We start from the raw sequence: 21097 nt of genomic DNA, 5'->3' as shown, positions 1-21097 counted from the left end.
ACAGCTTTTATCTTATTCTTTAGTGCCATTTTTGCATTCTTTCAACTGCATCTTAACTCATCAGATGCAGCATGTATGTGCAGATGCTGTCTGAGCAACAGAAACATTCAGAAAGACATTCAAAGTATTTTACATCCCCGCCAATGGACTATGTTTGCTTATTTCATTACAGCACATTCCCTTAAAGTTATAACACCATCGACATGAATGAGCACAACATCCAGCAGTGGAAACCTGGGATTATTTACTATCAAGTTTGTATCTTTAGTTGTTGAAAGAAAAACTGCTGTGACTGGCTAATTATTTTGGTAGCAGCCAAGCTAGCATGTCGGGACTCGTGAGAGCGGCGATTCTGTGTGCATGTGATCACATGTTAGCTGAGTAGATGCACAGAGGTTTGTCATGCTGTCTGTTTGGTCTGTTGACAACATTTATTTTCCCTAAATCTTACTCTATTTGATCCATTGTTATGGATTTATTTTAGGAGCAAAATGAGAATGAAAGACTAAAAATCCTTATTTGCACAAGTGCTAATTAAAAAAAATAAAAAAATCTAATAGCACAATTTATTTGTAGTAGCAAATGCGACCGAATTTGTTGCACTGTACAGCTCTGTATCTTGATAATGAATGTTGATTAGAGATGTCCGATAATATCGGCCTGCCGATATTATCGGCCGATAAATGCGTTAAAATGTAATATCGGAAATTATTGGTATCGGTTTTTTTAATTTAATTTTTTTACATTTTTAATTTTTTTAATTAAATCAACATAAAAAACACAAGATACACTTACAATTAGTGCACCAACCCAAAAAACCTTCCTCCCCCATTTACACTCATTCACACTCATTCACACAAAAGGGTTGTTTCTTTCTGTTATTAATATTCTGGTTCCTACATTATATGTCAATATATATCAATACAATCTGCAAGGGATACAATCCGTAAGCACACATGATTGTGCGTGCTGCTGGTCCACTAATAGTACTAACATTTAACAGTTAATTTTACTAATTTTCATTAATTACTAGTTTCAATGTAACTGTTTTTATATTGTTTTACTTTCTTTTTTATTCAAGAAAATGTTTTTAATTTATTTATCTTATTTTATTTATTTTTATTTTTTTAAAGTACCTTATCTTCACCATACCTGGTTGTCCAAATTAGGCATAATAATGTGTTAATTCCATGACTGTATATATCGGTTGATATCGGTATCGGTTGATATCGGTATCGGTAATTAAAGAGTTGGACAATATCGAATATCGGCAAAAAGCCATTATCGGACATCCCTATTGTTGATGACACATTCTAGTTCTCTCCAGCAAATTTGGCAGCAGTAAACAAACCACTGCGTCCTCAATGCGCTGTCTTGGCTAGCTGCTAACGTCCTTCTGCAGTGCAAAGCTATGTCTAAGGGCTTGATTTACTAAAGGTTTGCGTGCAAAAATGATAGCACACGCACAGCTGATCTACTAAACGTGTGCAAAATGGATTGCGTCTGTTATGTGATTTATCACCACAGTTTTGCGAGCACTATTTTGCGTTTTATATAGCACGCTGCAGAAGGATGTGCAATATGGCAGTTTCACACACGGCTGCAGGATGGATGCTTGAGTTGGTTCAGACAGACGTTTGACAGATGAAAATCCTCTGTCCTACCGCTGGTTCAACACATTGCACACAGGTAGAACCATGATAACATGAATGTGCAGAAAATTATCAAGTGTCTCAGAGGTAAAAGCACAGTCCATCTTCACAAAATATTTTCCTCTGATTTATTAGTAAAACATATGCACGCCATGTTCTCCCCGTGACTGCGTGGGTTCCCTCTGGGTACTCCGGCTTCCTCCCACCTCCAAAGACATGCACCTGGGGATAGGTCGATTGGCAACACTAAATTGGCCCTATCGTGTGAATGTGAGTGTGAATGTTGTCTGTCTATCTGTGTTGGCCCTGCGATGAGGTGGCGACTTGTCCAGGGTGTACCCCGCCTTCCGCCCGATTGTAGCTGAGATAGGCTCCAGTGCCCCCCGCGACCCCGAAGGGAATAAGCGGTAGAAAATGGATGGATGGATATGCACGCCAATCAACAATTTGGACTGACAGAAATAAAAAATATTAGACATATTGTCTATTCAGCAATTTCCCTTTGTTGCTGAATGACTTATGGGGCTGATTAAAATGATTTTAAGTGATACATTTTGGTGTCTGCTGGCCTTTTTTTTGTATGTTTCCTTTTGTCTATTTAGAAAATATATTAATATAATATATCTCCATAATGAAAATACATCTTTCATAGTGTATTTTCTTGCGGTCGAGTCATCTCAGTCGCCTCGCGCACAGAATTAAGTGACAGTGTGCATATGTTTCTGTTGTCTAGATTGCGATTGAAAAAAGGTGTTACAGATTATAGATGTGTGCCGCTGGTTCAACACATCACACGCAGGCAGAACCATGATAACATGGAAGTCCAGAAAATGATCAAATGTCTCTGTGTTAAAAGCACAGTCCATCTTCACAAAGGTATTTTCCTCTGGTTTATTAGTGAAACACTTGCACACAAAAGTCTTACTTAAAAAGGGTAGTCTGCACCAGTTATCAATTGTACTCGCAGTGCTATGAGATCAAACCCAACACTCCCACTCATAGTACATGCTTTTTAATTTTTTGCGCACGCCGCTTAACGCGTGATATTTGGATCTTCTTAAATCAAGCCCTAAGTCAGCAATTTTTGCCTCCATGGCTGCAATTAAACTACGTTTTTTTTAAAGTATTACTGGAGGACGAAGTGAGTGCATCAGTACACAGGTCCCACCATTGACCCAAATGTAGAATATACCGGCCCATGGGCTGATTACAAAGTTATACATCGATTAATCTACGTCTCTGCTACTGCTGGATGCTCAGTGTGGTGCTCTTTTGTCCTCTATATGTATGTATGTATATGACTTTCTCTTGCTTTGATTACGATTACAATTCAGAAGGTACTATTCGATTAAAAATGTATTATTGGTGCATCTTTAATTTATGTATTTTGATGCAATTATACATTTCTTTTCGTTTCACTAAAGAAGCGTTTATTACTTGCAACTTTAAAAAAACAGTGCATTTGTAATAAGAAGCAGTGTAATTAATTCCCACATTAAATTAACTTAATTTATTAATTAAATTAATGGAAATTTGTTTAAAACTGGAACATAAGAACCCTAAAACAATGGAGCTGGTCGGATCTCACGGTGAGGTGGCTCGCTGCAGCCAGCCAAATTTTAGAATTGTCTGCATTACTTTATTTAAATAAATGCATTTTCTTTGTGGAGTTTGCATGTTCTCCCCGTGACTGTGTGGGTTCCCTCAGGGTACTCCGGCTTCCTCCCACCTCCAAAGACATGCACCTGGGGATAGGTTGAGTGGCAACACTAAATTGGCCCTAGTGTGTGTATGTGAGTGTGAATGTTGTCTGTCTATCTGTGTTGGCCCTGCGATGAGGTGGAGACTTGTCCAGGGTGTACCCTGCCTTCCGCCCGATTGTAGCTGAGAGAGGCTCCAGCGCCCCCCGCGACCCCGAAGGAAATAAGCGGTAGAAAATGGATGGATGGATGGCATTGATTATCGATTACTGATGTTTACTAATCGATTTTATAATCGTCCATGTCCGAATTGCGATACATCTAAAAACCGATTATTTCCCCCACCTCTACTTGCAATATTCAAAGATTGCTGTCTGAGTTAGATTACCTCAAATTAGTGATTTGATAAGTATGTTTTGACAAATCTGTACAATGAGTCTGCGAAAGAGCACTTATCAGTTAGTTTGCTGTGGCTTCTCATTACAGGAATCTCTTGAAATGGGGTATTTGTTTAATTCCTTACTGACTCATTGTCTTAGTTTAATCTATTATTAAAGTAAAAACCCTCCACAAAACAATATTCAATATTTTGATACTAAATTGCAATCGCATAGTCAAGATGAGTAGTATGTGTTGAAGTACAAACTTGGTTAATATTTATGGTAGGATATTATAAATGCAGGAAATAGCTGTTGCTTAATAATAAACACTCACACTACACACACCATCGAGTTGTTGTCAGGCAAATTCACATGTTGATTTCGCATTTCAATATTAGAAATAATAAAAATACCTGCTTAAGGATTAAAAGAAGAAACAATGAAAATATAATTTATCTTTAATTTGAAAAATAAGTATTTAATGAACACATATAAACAAACAAACAACACTGACAAATTATTCATTCAGTATCTTACCTACATAGCATACAAAGGTAAACGGGGCCATTAGGAGGTAGTCCTGAATCCAATTGGAATCTGATCTTTTCAAATGTGACTGCAGTCTAAATGAAATGCAATGCGACCTGAATGGGCAAGCTATGTCACTCGAGTGTGCCGGAAAGACGTAGTCGCCAGCGGAAATTGATATTTCATCACAACATCCGGTATTGTTTTTTTATTTAAGACGACCTAATTTTCTGTGCATCACTTGTCAATACTGTGCAAATATATGTATATTTTGATTCCGAAAACATGGCGATTGTCGAAAGACCGTAATTGACACTGTGGTGCATTTGCACGCTGATTTCAGTGTCTCTTCTACTTAACAGCTATAAAAAGATTACAACCCTTCCAAATATATTACACTATATACTTCTATTTAGACATTAAATTACTTTTATTTACTTTCATATAAAGAAACACTAATTTTTAAGGTTTTGCAACTTTTATTATATTTTGTAGTAGTACCGACTAGACCTTTGTTTTCACTTTATCGAAGTGCGCGTGCAAGTGACGTTGAGGCCGCGCGTTTACACTGGAGTCTGATGAAAATCACGTTTTACTTGCAGTGTAAACAGTCAGCTGGAAAAAATCAGAATTAAAAAAAATCAGATTTGGGCCAATTTGGCCTGCAGTGTAAATCTAGTCTTATTTAAAACATGCATAAACATCAGTTTTCTTGCTTTTAAATGTTTAGATTTTTGAGGATGCTATAACATAACTACAAAACAGAACTACAGTAGGCTATCTGTGCTGTCCGGTCAGAATTACTCGCCATCACCTAGTGTGCTGTGTGCAGGCAGCAGTGTTTTGTTACAGCTGAGCATAGCAGCGGAGAAAACAGGGGCGGTATGGCGTAGTGGGTAGAGCGGCCGTGCCAGAAACCTGAGGGTTGCAGGTTCACTCCCCGCCTCTTGACATCCAAATCGTTGCCATTGTGTCCTTGGGCAGGACATCTCACGCTTGCTCACACTGGTGTTTGAATGATGAATGAATGATTGGTGATGGTCGGAGGGGCCGTAGGCGCAAACTGGCAGCCTCGCTTCTGTCAGTCTACCCCAGGGCAGCTGTGGCTACAAATATAGCTTACCACCACCAGGTGTGGATGAATGATGGGTTCCCACTTCTCTGTGAGCGCTTTGAGTATCTAATAATAGAAAAGCGCGATATAAAATCTAATCCATTATTATTATTATTATTATTATTATTAGAAAACTTAACCAAAGCCCACAGCAAAGCCAAATTACATGCATAAGATACAGTAGGTGCAAGTTCAATGATTTGTGGCTCCAGAACGATCAATTGATGCATGCTTGATGGAAACGTATTAAGTGTTAAGTACCGTGATGTGGTTCCATTGAGGAGGAAAGCATTTATAAACATTGCGGTGAAAGTGAAAGGAATGATAAAATGAAAGGAATGATAATGTAAAAGCCAAAGCTCCAGGACAATGTAAAAGTCAAAACTCCGAGACAAGTTTGTGTCAAAAGCTGCTGAAACGCCACAAATGCTTGCACAACTATACAAGGATCAACTTAACCCACCCCAAAAGAGAGACCCCAGTTGCCCAAGAAGATCAATATGAGATGTTTACTAGTGAAATCATACTATTACATACAGCAGGGTTGGCGAGCCGCATCGACTCTTTACTGCCACCGTAGTGGCTCCCTGGAGCGTTTTCAAAAATGTATGAAAATGGAAAAAGATAAGGGGAAAAATATATTTTTTGTTTCAATATGGTTTCTGGAGTAGGACAAACCTGACACAAATCTTCGTAATTGTTAGAAATCCCACTGTTTATATTAAACATGCTTCACTGATGAGAGTATTTGGCCAGCACAGTTTTGTTCGACCAATTTCGGCGGTCCTTGAACTTACCGTAGTTCGTTTACATGTACAACTTTCTCCGATGCTGCAACAGAAAGTGTTTTATGCCACTTCTTCTTTGTCTTTTTATGCTGGGCGTGAACGCACAAAGGTGAGCTTTGTTGGTTTTATAGACTTGTTGAAGTGCTATTTGTTACGGTACAGGGGGAAAAAGGAGACGGCACAGATTGCAGGGACGTAGTTTAGCTCTATTATTAATTATATACAATAACAAATGAGGTGTGTAACTAATCCAAAATGTGTGTGTGCGATTATGTGAAGTGAGTATATGTAGAGTGTTACCGGAAGTGTTGAGCGATGTACAGAAGTCCAAGGGGGCAAGGCAGACAGAAGATCAAAGACAGGCAGGAGGTTAGGGGCAAGATCGAGAAGTCAAAAGTCCGTGTCCAGGCGAGAGGGTAATACAGGGAGACCAGACACACAGCTTGAACCCGGGGAGCGAAAAGGGACTGCGGGAACACGACAAAGGACAACACACAATGAGCACAGAGGTGGGGAAACACGGAGAGAGAGAGAGAGAGAGAGTGTGTTTAGAGCTAGACGTTTCGGCTTACTATACGGAACAGGTAACTACGTTCTGGCCCGAAACGCAGGTGTGTTCTGGCTTAAGAAGCCCAGGGAGCTCATCAGCGACAGGTGTGCAGATTGCTGATTGATTGCAGCCGCCTACTGCAGCAGGAGTGGGGCGCGCAAGTGCGTGCTTGGAGGTGCGATCAGCGCAGCGCACAGATGAATGCGCATTGGAATGCGCCCGGGCCGTGACACTATTCAGGTATATAATATATTGGGTCACTGCATGACTGCAAGCTAATCGATGCTAACATGCTATTTAGGCTAGCTGTATGTACATATTGCATCATTATGCCTCGTTTGTAGGTATATTTGAGCTGGTTTAATTTCCTTTACTTAGGTCCTCTGTGTATTTAATTTATATTTGCATGTCTCATGACATATTATCTGTATGTATTCGCTGCATTTCGATAGTTTAAAATTGTAACAAATCCATTAGAAGCCTGCCGCATCCTTTAACTCGGACTGTTGGACACACACATGCATTTGGCCATTCAAAGCAAGTCATTTTCAGGAGTTCGCTCACCCTCTGAAAAGCCTCCGTTTTACATGTTTTCAAATGTTTTAAAAATGTGTTGAATAAATTTTACATTTCAACTAGGGATGTCCAATAATGGCTTTTTGCAGATATCCGATATTCCGATATTGTCCAACTCTTTAATTACCGATACCGATATCAACCAATACCGATATCAACCGATATATACAGTCGTGGAATTAACACATTATTATGCCTAATTTGGACAACCAGGTATGGTGAAGATAAGGTACTTTAAAAAAAATAATTAATAAAATAAAATAAGATAAATAAAATAAAATAAGATAAATAAATTAAAAACATTTTCTTGAATAAAAAAGAAAGTAAAACAATATAAAAACAGTTACATAGAAACTAGTAATTAATGAAAATTAGTAAAATTAACTGTTAAAGGTTAGTACTATTAGTCGACCAGCAGCACGCACAATCATGTGTGCTTAAGGAATGTATCCCTTGCAGACTGTATTGATATACAGTATGTTGATATATAATGTAGGAACCAGAATATTAATAACAGAAAGAAACAACCCTTTTGTGTTAATGAGTGTGAATGAGTGTAAATGGGGAAGGAAGGTTTTTTGGATTGGTGCACTAATTGTAAGTGTATCTTGTGTTTTTTATGTTGATTTAATAAAAAAACCCAAAAAAAAGCCGATACCGATAATAAAAAAAACGATACCAATAATTTCCGATATTACATTTTAACTCATTTATCGGCCGATAATATCGGCAGGCCGATGTTATCGGACATCTCTAATTTCAACATTTTTGTCAACGAAGATTTGCGTCAGCCTGGGACACATTGTCGTTTTGATAGTTGGCTATTGTAGCTAATATAGACACATCATGTGCTGCCTTCATTACAACACTTATATCAGGCTTTTATTTTTTGCAGCTCCAGGCAGATTTTTATTTTTGTACTTTTGGTCAAATATGGCTCTTTCAACATTTTGGGTTGCCGACTGCTGGCACACGTTAATTTCTCTGTGGTGGTAATGTACTCACAGCAGTAAAACTATATACAAAAACAGAATTCTCTTATATTATTTATTCAAAATATTTCATGTCTGCCTCTCATGCCTAATCTTTTTTCCGAGTTTATACAGCAACTGACATTGAACAAAAGGTTTGTCTGTTTAATGTTTACACTCAGTTTATGGTTGGGTGAGCAAAGCAAGGACGATTTGTAAATGTCATCCAGTCATGCTTAAATAAAAACTAGTCCTTGTTTATTAGCGATATATTTTCAAAAATGTCACCAAAAAACAGGTAAAAATGTATTCATACATACCAGATACAAAATAAGTTGAGCAAATTTGAATGTTATTAACATTATTCACATCCAAATTATGTTTGAGGCTTGTAAGCCATAATCGCCTTCTTTCTTTTTAGACATTCGCTCTGTCTGAACTTTTTTTTTCACAACTTTGTGCAGATACAGTTGTAGACTGTAGATGTGTTTATCTGTTTGCTCAATTCTGACAGCCGCAAAAACACTGCAAAAGTTAACCATTTACAAACCCCGTTTCCATAAGAGTTGGGAAATTGTGTTAGATGTAAATATAAACGGAATACAATGATTTGCAAATCCTTTTCAACCCATATTCAGTTGAATATGCTACAAAGACAACATATTTGATGTTCAAACTGATAAACTTTTTTTTTTTGCAAATAATCATTCACTTTAGAATTTGATGCCAGCAACACGTGACAAAGAAGTTGGGAAAGGTGGCAATAAATACTGATAAAGTTGAAGAATGCTCATCAAACACTTATTTGGAACATCCCACAGGTGAACAGGCAAATTGGGAACAGGTGGGTGCCATGATTGGGTATAAAGGTACCGTATTTTCCGCACTATTAGCCGCACCTAAAAACCACAAATTTACTCAAAAGCTGACAGTGCGGCTTTTAACCCGGTGCGCTTTATATATGGATTAATATTACGATTCATTTTCATAAAGTTTCGATCTCGCAACTTCGGTAAACAGCCGCCATCTTTTTTCCCGGTAGAACAGGAAGCGCTTCTTCTTCTACGCAAGCAACCGCCAAGGTAAGCACCCGCCCCCATAGAACAGGAAGCGCTTCTTCTTCTACTGTAAGCAACCACCCGCCCGCGTAGAAGAAGAAAAAGCGCGCGGATATGCCGTACGTTTCATTTCCTTTGTGTGTTTACATCTGTAAAGACCACAAAATGGCTCCTACTAAGCGTCAGGGATCCGGTTCATGAAAAGACGCAATCTCTCCATCCGCACACGGATTACTATTTCACAGCAACTGATATTCCTGTGAAACGCACTGTGGATACAACGGGAGCACGTACGGTGAATATTCGCACCACAGGGAATGAGAAGTCATCCTTCACTGTGGTTCTAGCTTGCCATGCTAATGGCCAGAAACTTCCACCCATGGTGATATTCAAAAGGAAGACCTTGCCAAAAGAGACCTTTCCAGCCGGCGTCATCATAAAAAGCTAACTCGAAGGGATGGATGAAGAAAAGATGAGCGAGTGTTTAAGGTAAGTTTAAGTTTACGCGAAGAGGCCGGGTGGCTTTTTTCACGCAGCTCTGTCCATGTTGATATACGTATGTTTGTGATTGCACATTTGCGTACATTTTGGGAGTGAACAGAGTTGTTAGAACGCTGGTTTTTAATATATTATTAAAGTTTGACTGACCTATCTGACTGTTTTTTTGACATTCCTTTAGCGCAGTTAGATGCGGCTTACAACACCGGGCGGCTTATAGGTGGACAAAGTTTTGAAATATGCCGTTCATTGAAGGCGCGGCTTTTAACCCAGGGCGCCTTATGGTGCGGAAAATACGGTAGATTACATGAAATGCTTTGTATTGATCAAACAAGGATGGGGCGAGGGTCACCACTTTGTCAACAAATGCGTGAGCAAATTGTTGAACAGTTTAAGAAAAACCTTTCTCAACCAGCTATTGCAAGGAATTCAGGGATTTCACCATCTACGGTCCGTAATATCATCAAAGGGTTCAGAGAATCTGGAGAAATCACTGCACGTAAGCAGCTAAGCCCGTGACCTTCGATCCCTTAGGCTGTACTGCATCAACAAGCGACATCAGTGTGTAAAGGATATCACCACATGGGCTCAGGAACACTTCAGAAACCCACTGTCAGTAACTACAGTTGGTCGCTACATCTGTAAGTGCAAGTTAAAACTCTCCTATGCAAGGCGAAAACCGTTTATCAACAACACCCAGAAACGCCGTCGGCTTCGCTGGGCCTGCGCTCATCTAAGATGGACTGATACAAAGTGGAAAAGTGTTCTGTGGTCTGACGAGTCCACATTTCGAATTGTTTTTGGAAACTGTGGACGTCGTGTCCTCTGGACCAAAGAGGAAAAGAACCATCCGGATTGTTGTAGGCGCAAAGTTGAAAAGCCAGCATCTGTGATGGTATGGAGGTGTATTAGTGCCCAAGACATGGGTAACTTACACATCTGTGAAGGCGCCATTAATGCTGAAAGGTACATACAGGTTTTGGAGCAACATATGTTGCCATCCAAGCAACGTTACCATGGACGCCCCTGCTTATTTCATCAAGACAATGCCAAGCCACGTGTAACATCAACGTGGCTTCATAGTGAAGTGAAGTGAAGTGAAGTGAATTTTCTCTAGTGACTCAAAGCGCTTTACATAGTGAAACCCAATATCTAAGTTACATTTAAACCAGTGTGGGTGGCACTGGGAGCAGGTGGGTAAAGTGTCTTGCCCAAGGACACAACAGCAGTGACTAGGATGGCGGAAGCGGGGATCGAACCTGCAACCCTCAAGTTGCTGGCACGGCCGCTCTACCAACCGAGCTATACCGCCCTAAGTAGTAAAAGAGTGCGGGCACTAGACTGGCCTGCCTGTAGTCCAGACCTGTCTCCCATTGAAAATGTGTGGCGCATTATGAAGCCTAAAATACCACAACGGAGACCCCTGGACTGTTGAACAACTTAAGCTGTACATCAAGCAAGAATGGGAAAGAATTCCACCTGAGAAGCTTAAAAAATGTGTCTCCTCAGTTCCCAAACGTTTACTGAGTATTGTTAAAAGAAAAGGCCATGTAACACAGTGGTGAACATGCCCTTTCCCAACTACTTTGGCACGTGTTGCAGCCATGAAATTCTAAGTTAATTATTATTTGCAAAAAAAAAATAAAGTTTATGAGTTTGAACATCAAATATCTTGTCTTTGTAGTGCATTCAATTGAATATGGGTTGAAAAGGATTTGTAAATCATTGTATTCCGTTTATATTTACATCTAACACAATTTCCCAACTCATATGGAAACAGGGTTTGTAGCTTTAGCAGAGATGTAAACAGTCGCTTTTGCTGACAATATATTGTTGTGCTTTCCTCTACCATTGCTTACGTTCTCGTTGTTGTTGTTGTTGCTACATGACAACACTTGATATTAAGCACACACCTTTTGCAAGAAAACAGTTTTGTTGCAAATCTAAAAAATGGCTGTTAAGATGTTTGCTAATATTTTTTTTCAATTAGTTTACAATAGAGAGTCTTCTGGTGTATTTAGTTAATTTAACCATTTTGCTTTACAATGTTAAAGAGCAGTGAATGAATTCATATACTTACAAGTCATTCTGGCCCTCTAATTTTCCTTTGTTTTTGTACTTTTTTTGTCCATATGGATGTGAAATGGTCTTAATATACAGTATATTCATTATGGTCTTAAAAAAGTCTTAAAAAGTAAATTTGGCTTGTTCAAACCTGAAGAAAACCCTGTATATACATAGACAGAGCTGAATATTTCAAGCGTTGAGAGTAAAACAACAATTTATTTATTGCTGACTTATGACGCTATAATATGAGGGGGTCCTTTTTTGATTCTGAGAGTAATAAGTCTGTATAGTCAGTCTTAAAGGGGAACTGCACTTTTTTTTTTTTAACAATCACAATCATTATGAGAGACATGACGATAGATTTTTTTTTAACAATCACAATCATTATGAGACACATGACGATAGATGTTGTTTTGTTTTTGTAATGTATTCTAAATATTAAATAAATGAGATCAAAAGTGGGGCAGCACGGGGTTAGTGCGTGTGCCTCACAATACAAAGGTCCTGGGTTCGATCCCCGGCTCGGGTTATTTCTGTGTGGAGTTTGCATGTTCTTCCTGTGACTGCGTGGGTTCCCTCTGGGTACTGCACCTGGGGATAGGTTGATTGGCAACACTAAATTGGCCCTAGTGTGTGAATGAGAGTGTGAATGTTGTCTGTCTATCTGTGTAGGCCCTGCAATGAGGTGGCGACTTGTCCAGGGTGTAAACTGCCTTCCGCCCGAGTGCAGCTGGGATAGGCTCCAGCACCCCCCCCCCCCCGTGACCCCGAAAGGTACAAGTGGTAGAAAATGGATGGATGGAGATCAAAAGTCTGCTTACAATGTAGGCTTGCGTGCACAGCCAAAAACATTTAATATTGACGTATTTTGATAATTTTAAGCATACGCGGCACACATTTAAAAAATGCATCACTACATCTGCTTATTTTCTTCATCATTGATTTTTGCTCACTACAGACTTCATTAGAGCCAAGAAACATAATAACACATCACTTACTGTACAAGCTCTGCTGTCATTAGGACGCCGACTGCTAGGATGTTCGTATATTCCCATTTAGATAAAGAATGTGTCATCATCCTCACGAAAAAAGGGGTGGGGGACGGGGGAACTAAGCGCTTTTAGTGTCGTTCTCGCCAGTTCCAGGTCCTAAATGGCTGTCAAAGCATCCTCAGCCATCTATGTTCCAGGTGAGATGCATGATTTATGATCTACAATAAACTTCCCAGGAGCAGGGAAGCGAGGAAAGGGCAGACCACTCGATGATGTAAACTCGGCACACGCGGTAGTGATAAATACCACCGCTATAAATAGTTTGTTTGTGTTAGCACTTAAAATAACAATATCACTAATACTTGGTTATTATTCAAGTCACGAAATATATATGAGTATTATTGGCGCTTTTTGAATGGTTATTTATCAGATTTTAAGGCCGGAATAGAGGACCTCCCATTGGCTCTGTTGTAAACAGACTTTTATTTACGTTTATTTAATATTTAAATGCATTAAAAAAATCTATCAGTCGTCATGTCTCTCATAATAATTGTGAACGATAGGCAAAATTCCCAAAAAAGTGCAGTTCCCCTTTCAGCTTGCACAATCAATCCGTGCTTGGCCCACCCAAAACACTTTAAACATGTAATATACCTTTTAAAAAGAAAAAAATATTGTTTAAAAACAATACCATAAAACACATTACAAACAACTACAGTAGTTAAATGAAGTAATGTAATGATATTGCACAACATTCATAATACTTTTTCTGTTCTGATTGGCGTCTTGGCGTCTCATTGGGTTGAGTTTTTTCTTGCCCTAATGTGGGATCTGTGGGTCCTTGTGGCTTGTATATAATATATATACAAAGGTTGATTGTTTAGGCAATAAATATTGTGGTGCATTTTTTTTGCGTCTGTTAATCCATCTTTAGTAATTACAGTCGACTTGCTGGTTATTTTAGGTTGACAAACATAGTATTACACATCAGTACACAGTGGGATTATAATGTAGCAAACTAATCACACATGTCGCTGGCTAAAATTAAACCCTGCTCATTCTACAAAATACTGTAACTGAAATACATAATCTTTTATTGTTCTGTAGTATATATTGTAGAATACCAGGTTTAATATTCCTCTTTCTCTTTTGTGTTTCCAGGAAAGCAATCGCAAAATCTGGCTTACACCATCTGCCATGTGATCCCACTACATCGTCTTTAGATCCTGAAGTGAATATTCGCAGCACTGTTGACTGGACCGTGAGTATTGTTGTAGAGCAAATGGACCAAAAATCGCAATTTGAAAGTCCCAGCAAGCTTGAGCACAGTGTGATTTCTAGTTTCTTCGAGAGAACTGATATATCGTATTTTAACATGTACAATGAAATATAAATGACAACAAAAATGTAGAATGACATAACACCATAGTTAAATCTAATGATTATATAGTGACTATTTAAATTAGTCATGTTGGTGACAGGGCTCGGCTGGAAGAATCAGGGCCAGCTGGGCTTTTTGTGGCTCTAAACAAGTTTTTGTGTGTGGCCTCATTTTAGTCTTTAATATTACTAATTTATTATTATTAAGGAGTCCCACAATAATTAAGGGCCCAGACCCTAAACCTAATGTCACCGCCCCACCTAAAAATACTCAGTATGTTTTATTAATGTTTATGTTTGTAAAAGTGATTAAGGCACGTAGAAGGCGCAACAGACACCCATTTCAGTAATAGTAATAGTTTTGGTATATGCTCTCCCCAAAGGATTTTATATGATACCTTTTTGAGTACAAATTGTGTCACAAATGGCAAATATCTCCCCAGATGACTTTTGATGCCGGCTATCTCCACCATCGTTCTTTGAATGACCATTTTGTTTTGTAACAAGCAGATGGGCATGCAACCAAATATTATAATACACTGGGAGTAAGTATACAGCTTTAAGAAGACAATAATTGTCTATAATTCTTGAGGTAGGATTATTTTACCAAAAAATATCAACAACAATCCAGAAAAAAAAATAATGGTACAGTCTAGAGTTGTACGGTGTACCGGTAGTAGTATCGTACCGTGATACTAATGAATCATATTCGGTATTATACCGCCTCTAAAAAGTACCGGTCCCCCACCCGTCGTCATGTCGTGTCATGCAGACGAGCATGTTCCAATTACCAAAGATAAAGGTGAAGCTATAACACTGAAACACCCTGAAGAAGAGGTGCTTTAAGACATGGCTAGCTAGCTAGCGGCTAGTATGTATCCCCAGTCAGCAGTGTTGTAAGTGAAGTTAAGTGAAGTGAATTACATTTATATAGCGCTTTTTCTCAAGTGACTCAAAGCGCTTTACATAGTGAAACCCAATATCTAAGTTACATTTAAAGCAGTGTGGGTGGCACTGGGAGCAGGTGGGTAAAGTGTCTTGCCCAAGGACACAACGGCAGTGACTAGGATGGCGGAAGCGGGGATCGAACCTGCAACCCTCAAGTTGCTGGCACGGCCACTCTACCAACCGAGCTATACCGCCCCAACTAACTACTTCTAAATCACTAATCCTTGTCTCTACGGCGACTAGTAAGGTACATTTATTTCAAGTATCATCCCTGTAGGACGAGAGATAGCTAAACATGCTTCACTACACACCGCAGCACCCCGGATTCATTATATAATAAATAATGATAAATGGGTTATACTTGTATAGCGCTTTTCTACCTTCAAGGTACTCAAAGCGCTTTGACAGTATTTCCACATTCACCCATTCACACACACATTCACACACTGATGGCGGGAGCTGCCATGCAAGGCGCTAACCAGCAGCCATCAGGAGCAAGGGGTGAAGTGTCTTGCCCAAGGACACAACGGATGGTAGAAGGTGGGGATTGAACCCCAGTAACCAGCAACCCTCTGATTGCTGGCACGGCCACTCTACCAACTTCGCCACGCTAATAGTTACCAAAGTCAAGTCAAGATTTCCCTACGTCCAATCATTTATTATTAAGATGATTATAAACACATGGGGGCAGCACGGTGGAAGAGGGGTTAGTGCATCTGCCTCACAATACGAAGGTCCTGAGTAGTCCTGAGTTCAATCCCGGCCTCGGGATCTTTCTGTGTGGAGTTTGCATGTTCTCCCCGTGACTGCGTGGGTTCCCTCCGGGTACTCTGGCTTCCTCCCATCTCCAAAGACATGCACCTGGGGATAGGTTGATTGGCAACACTAAATTGGCCGTATGAACAACACCAACACTGTCATAAATCTGTGCCATATAGTGAAACCACGCTAAACAACAAAGACAAACACATTTTGGGAGAATATTTGCACCGCAACACAACATAAACACTACAGAACAAATTCCCAGAATTCCCTGCAGCACCAACTCTTCCGGGACACTACAATATAAACAAACGCCATTGGTGGATGTACACCTAACATCCACTGTAATGATACCAAGTACAATAGCGTATCTAATTGATACCACTATGATTACATCGATATTTTTTAGCATCACAAAATCTTCTTTCGTTTAAAAAAAAAAATATATTATGTTTAGAAACTCAGGAAAAATGTCCGTGGACACATGAGGACTATGAATATGACCAATGTATGATAACTGCTTGGTATCGGATTGATACACAAATTTGTTGTATCATCCGAAACTAATGTAAAGTATCAAACAACAGAAGAATAAGTTATTATTACATTTTAACAGAAGTGTAGATAGAACATGTTGAATCAGAAAATAACCAGATATTAACTGTTAATGAACAAGTAGATGAATAATTCATTTTCTACTACTTGTCCTTAATAATTTTGACAAAATAATAAAATGGAAAATGACACAATATGTTACTGCATAGGTCAGCAGACTAATTAGTTGTCTAGTATGTTCACTATTTTATTTAAGGACACATTTGCAATAAGAAACATATGTTTAATGTACCCTAAGAGTTTATGTTAAATTAAAGCCAATAATGACATTTTTTGTGGTCCCCTTTATTTACAAAAGTACCGAAAAGTACCGAAATACATTCAGGTACCGGTACCAAAATATTGGTATCGGGACAATACTAGTACAGTCACACTTAGTCCGGTATTCTGGGCAGGACTAAAATAAAAAGGAGACACTTAATGGTCACTTTGAGGCAGTTTTGTTTGCGTCGGTACTTGGATTTTTGTCAGCAGACCAAACAGTCACACTGCAGGGCATGATGCCTAATTTGGATTTTCTACTCAATCAATGTTCTTCAGTAGATGTTCACGTTACAAAAATCCCCATAAAGTAGCATAGTAGAAACATTCTTCAAGGTGGTACAAGACCCATCTTTTCGGAATTCTGGGACAATTTTTTGGCATGCACTGTACTAGCAGAACAAACTGACTCTAGTCTATATCAACTAGAAAACAAAGGACCCAGATTTCCCTCTCCCTGACGCGGGTCACCGGGGCCCCCCTCTGGAGCCAGGCCCGTAGGTGGGGCACGATGGCGAGCGCCTGGTGGCCGGGCCTGTCCCCATGGGGCCCGGCCGGGCACAGCCCGAAGAGGCATTGTGGGTCCCCCCTCCAATGGGCTCACCACCCATAGCAGGGGTCATAGAGGTCGGGTGCAATGTGAGCTGGGCGGCAGCCGTAGGCAGGGCACTTGGCAGTCTGATCCTCGGCTACAGAAGCTAGCTCTTGGGACGTGGAACGTCACCTCGCTGGGGGGAAGGAGCCTGAGCTAGTGCGCGAGGTGGAGAAGTTCCGGCTAGATATAGTCGGACTCACTTCGACGCACAACAAGGGCTCTGGAACCAGTTCTCTTGAGAGGGGCTGGACTCTCTTCCACTCTGGCGTTGCCGGCAGTGAGAGGCGACGGGCTGGGGTGGCAATTCTTGTTGCCCCCCGGCTCAGAGCCTGCACGTTGGAGTTCAACCCAGTGGACGAGAGGGTAGCCTTCGGGTGGGGAAACGGCTCCTGACTGTGGTTTGCTCTTACGCGCCAAACCGCAGCTCAGAGTACCCACCCTTTTTGGATTCACTCGAGGGAGTTCTTGAGAGTGCTCCCCCGGGTGATTCCCTCGTTCTACTGGGGTACTTCAACGCTCATGTTGGCAACGACAGTGAAACCTGGAGAGGCGTGATTGGGAAGAATGGCCGCCCGGATCTGAACCCGAGCGGTGTTTTGTTATTGGACTTTTGTGCCCGTCACAGATTGTCCATAACGAACACCATGTTCAAACATAAGGGTGTCCATATGTGCACTTGGCACCAGGACACCCTAGGCCGCAGTTCCATGATCGACTTTGTAGTTGTCATCGGATTTGCGGCCTCATGTTTTGGACACTCGGGTGAAGAGAGGGGCGGAGCTTTTTACAGATCACCACCTGGTGGTGAGTTGGCTGCGATGGTGGAGAGGAAGCCAGACAGACCTGGCAGGCCCAAACGCATTGTGAGGGTTTGCTGGGAACGTCTGGCAGAGTCTCCTGTCAAAGAGAGTTTCAATTCCCACCTCCGGAAGAACTTTGAACATGTCACGAGGGAGGTGCTGGACATTGAGTCCGAGTGGACCATGTTCCGCACCTCTATTGTCGAGGCGGCTGATTGGAGCTGTGGCTGCAAGGTAGTTGGTGCCTGTCGTGGCGGTAATCCTAGAACCTGTTGGTGGACACCGGCAGTGAGGGATGCCGTCAAGCTGAAGAAGGAGTCCTATCGGGTTATTTTAGCTCATAGGACTCCTGAGGCAGCGGACAGGTGCCGACAGGCCAAGCGGTGTGCGGCTTCAGCGGTCGCGGAGGCAAAAACTCGGACATGGGAGGAGTTCAGGGAAGCCATGGGAAAACGACTTCCGGACAGCTTCGAAGCGATTCTGGACCACCATCCGCCGCCTCAGGAAGGGGAAGCAGTACACTATCAACACCGTGTATGGTGAGGATGGTGTTCTGCTGACCTCGACTGCGGATGTTGTGGATCGGTGGAGGGAATACTTCGAAGACCTCCTCAATCCCACCAACACGTCTTCCTATGAGGAAGCAGTGCGGGCTCTCCTATTTCTGGGGATGAGGTTGCTGAGGTAGTTAAAAAGCTCCTCGGTGGCAAGGCCCCGGGGGTGGATGAGATCCACCCAGAGTTCCTTAAGGCTCTGGATGCTGTGGGGCTGTCTTGGTTGACAAGACTCTGCAGCATCGTGTGGACATCGGGGGTGGTACCTCTGGATTGGCAGACCGGGGTGGTGGTTCCTCTCAAAAAGAAGGGGAACCGGAGGGTGTGTTCTAACTACCGTGGGATCACACTCCTCAGCCTTCCCAGTAAGGTCTATTCAGGGGTACTGGAGAGGAAGCTACGCCGGATAGTCGAACCTCGGATTCAGGAGGAACAGTGTGGTTTTCGTCCTGGTCGTGGAACTGTGGACCAGCTCTATACTCTCGGCAGGGTCCTTGAGGGTACATGGGAGTTTGCCCAACCAGTCTACATGTGCTTTGTGGACTTGGAGAAGGCATTCGACCATGTCCCTCGGGAAGTCCTGTGGGGAGTGCTCAGAGAGTATGGGGTATTGGACTGTCTGATTGTGGCCGGCTGCTCCCTGTATGTTCAGTGTCAGAGCTTGGTCCGCATTGCCGGCAGTAAGTCGGACACGTTTCCAGTGAGGGTTGGACTCCGCCAAGGCTGCCCTTCGTCACTGATTCTATTCATAACTTTTATGGACAGAATTTCTAGGCGCAGTCAAGGCGTTGAGGGGATCCGGTTTGTTGGCTGCAGGATTAGGTCTCTGCTTTTTGCAGATGATGTGGTCCTGATGGCTTCATCTGGCCTGGATCTTCAGCTCTCACTGGATCGGTTCGCAGCTGAGTGTAAAGCGACTGGGATGAGAATCAGCACCTCCAAGTCCGAGTCCATGGTTCTCGCCCGGAAAAGGGTGGAGTGCCATATCCGGGTTGCGGAGTTGACCCTGCCCCAAGTGGAGGAGTTCAAGTACCTCGGAGTCTTGTTCACGAGTGAGGGAAGAGTGGATCGTGAGATCGTGAGATCGACAGGCGGCTCGGTGCGGCGTCTTCAGTAATGCGGACGCTGTATCTATCCGTTGTGGTGAAGAAGAAGCGGAGCCGGAAGGCAAAGCTCTCAATTTACCGGTTGATCTACGTTCCCATCCTCACCTATGGTCATGAGCTTTGGGTTATGCCCGAAAGGACAAGATCACGGGTACAAGCGGCAGAAATGAGTGTCCTCCGCCGGGTGGCGGGGCTCTCCCATAGAGATAGGGTGAGAAGCTCTGCCAATCCGGAGGGAGCTCAAAGTAAAGCCGCTGCTCCTCCACATCGAGAGGAGCCAGATGAGGTGGTTTGGGCATCTGGTCAGGATGCCACCCGAACGCCTCCTAAGGGAGGTGTTTAGGGCACGTCCAACCGGTAGGAGGCCACGGGGAAGACCCAGGACACTTGGGAAGACTATGTCTCCCGGCTGGCCTGCGAACGCCTCGGGATCCCTCGGGAAGAGCTGGACGAAGTGGCTGGGGAGAGGGAAGTCTGGGCTTCCCTGCTTAGGCTGCTGCCCCCGCGACCCGACCTCGGATAAGCGAACGAAGATGGATGGATGGATACATCAACTAGAGTCACTAGACCAAGACAATACAAAAATATATACAAAAACAGGTGTGCCATTGAGCACACCTGTTTTTAAGATGCGCCTACTAGAGCTGCGCGGTTTGCGGGCACAACCGCGGAGTCCGCGGATTATCCGCGGATCGGGCGGATGAAATTAAAAAAAATTAGATTTTATCTGCGGGTCGGGTCGGGTGGTTGAAATAAAAAAAAATTAGATTTTAAATAGATTCAGGCGGGTGGCAGTTAAACCAATTCGGAAATATATATACATAGTTAAATGTTGTTACCCACATACGAAAAACGAGCAGGCACCTGCTGCATATGCCACAACAGAAGAAAAAAAAAAAAAGAGATGGACACTTTTACGGAGCGGAGAAGGGACGCCTCGCCGGGGTCCGGGACCGAGGCCCCTTCCCCCGAGAGGGCCCCACCGGGAGCCGTAGCTGAGGCGATCCGCGAGAAGGGCCCGACGCACGTCCAGGGTCACCACCGCGCCCACCGCACCGACACCCCGCCTCGTCCGCCTTCGCCGCGGCCGGCGTCACGCGCAGCAGGTAAGCAGCTTACGCAGTGCGCTCACGAAAGGGGTGGGGCTCACCCTGGTTGATATAGACAGCAGACGGTGGCCATGGAAGTCGGAACCCGCTAAG

General features: G+C 42.2%; 1 protein-coding gene across 7 annotated transcripts in view; it reads left to right on the top strand.

Moving 5' to 3' along the window:
• Positions 1 to 21097, top strand: part of LOC133617401 (diacylglycerol kinase zeta-like) — a 301272-nt gene that overhangs the window by 92341 nt on the left and 187834 nt on the right. For all 7 annotated transcript variants that reach the window (XM_061977350.2, XM_061977363.2, XM_061977357.2 and 4 more), the window contains one exon: positions 14036 to 14135. In XM_061977350.2, the coding sequence (XP_061833334.1) occupies positions 14036 to 14135 (100 nt within the window). The remainder of the gene's footprint in view (positions 1 to 14035; positions 14136 to 21097) is intronic.

Source organism: Nerophis lumbriciformis, linkage group LG01 (genome assembly GCF_033978685.3).
Source record: "Nerophis lumbriciformis linkage group LG01, RoL_Nlum_v2.1, whole genome shotgun sequence".
NCBI classification, from domain to species: domain Eukaryota; kingdom Metazoa; phylum Chordata; class Actinopteri; order Syngnathiformes; family Syngnathidae; genus Nerophis; species Nerophis lumbriciformis.
This window is presented reverse-complemented; position numbering and strand designations above follow the sequence as displayed.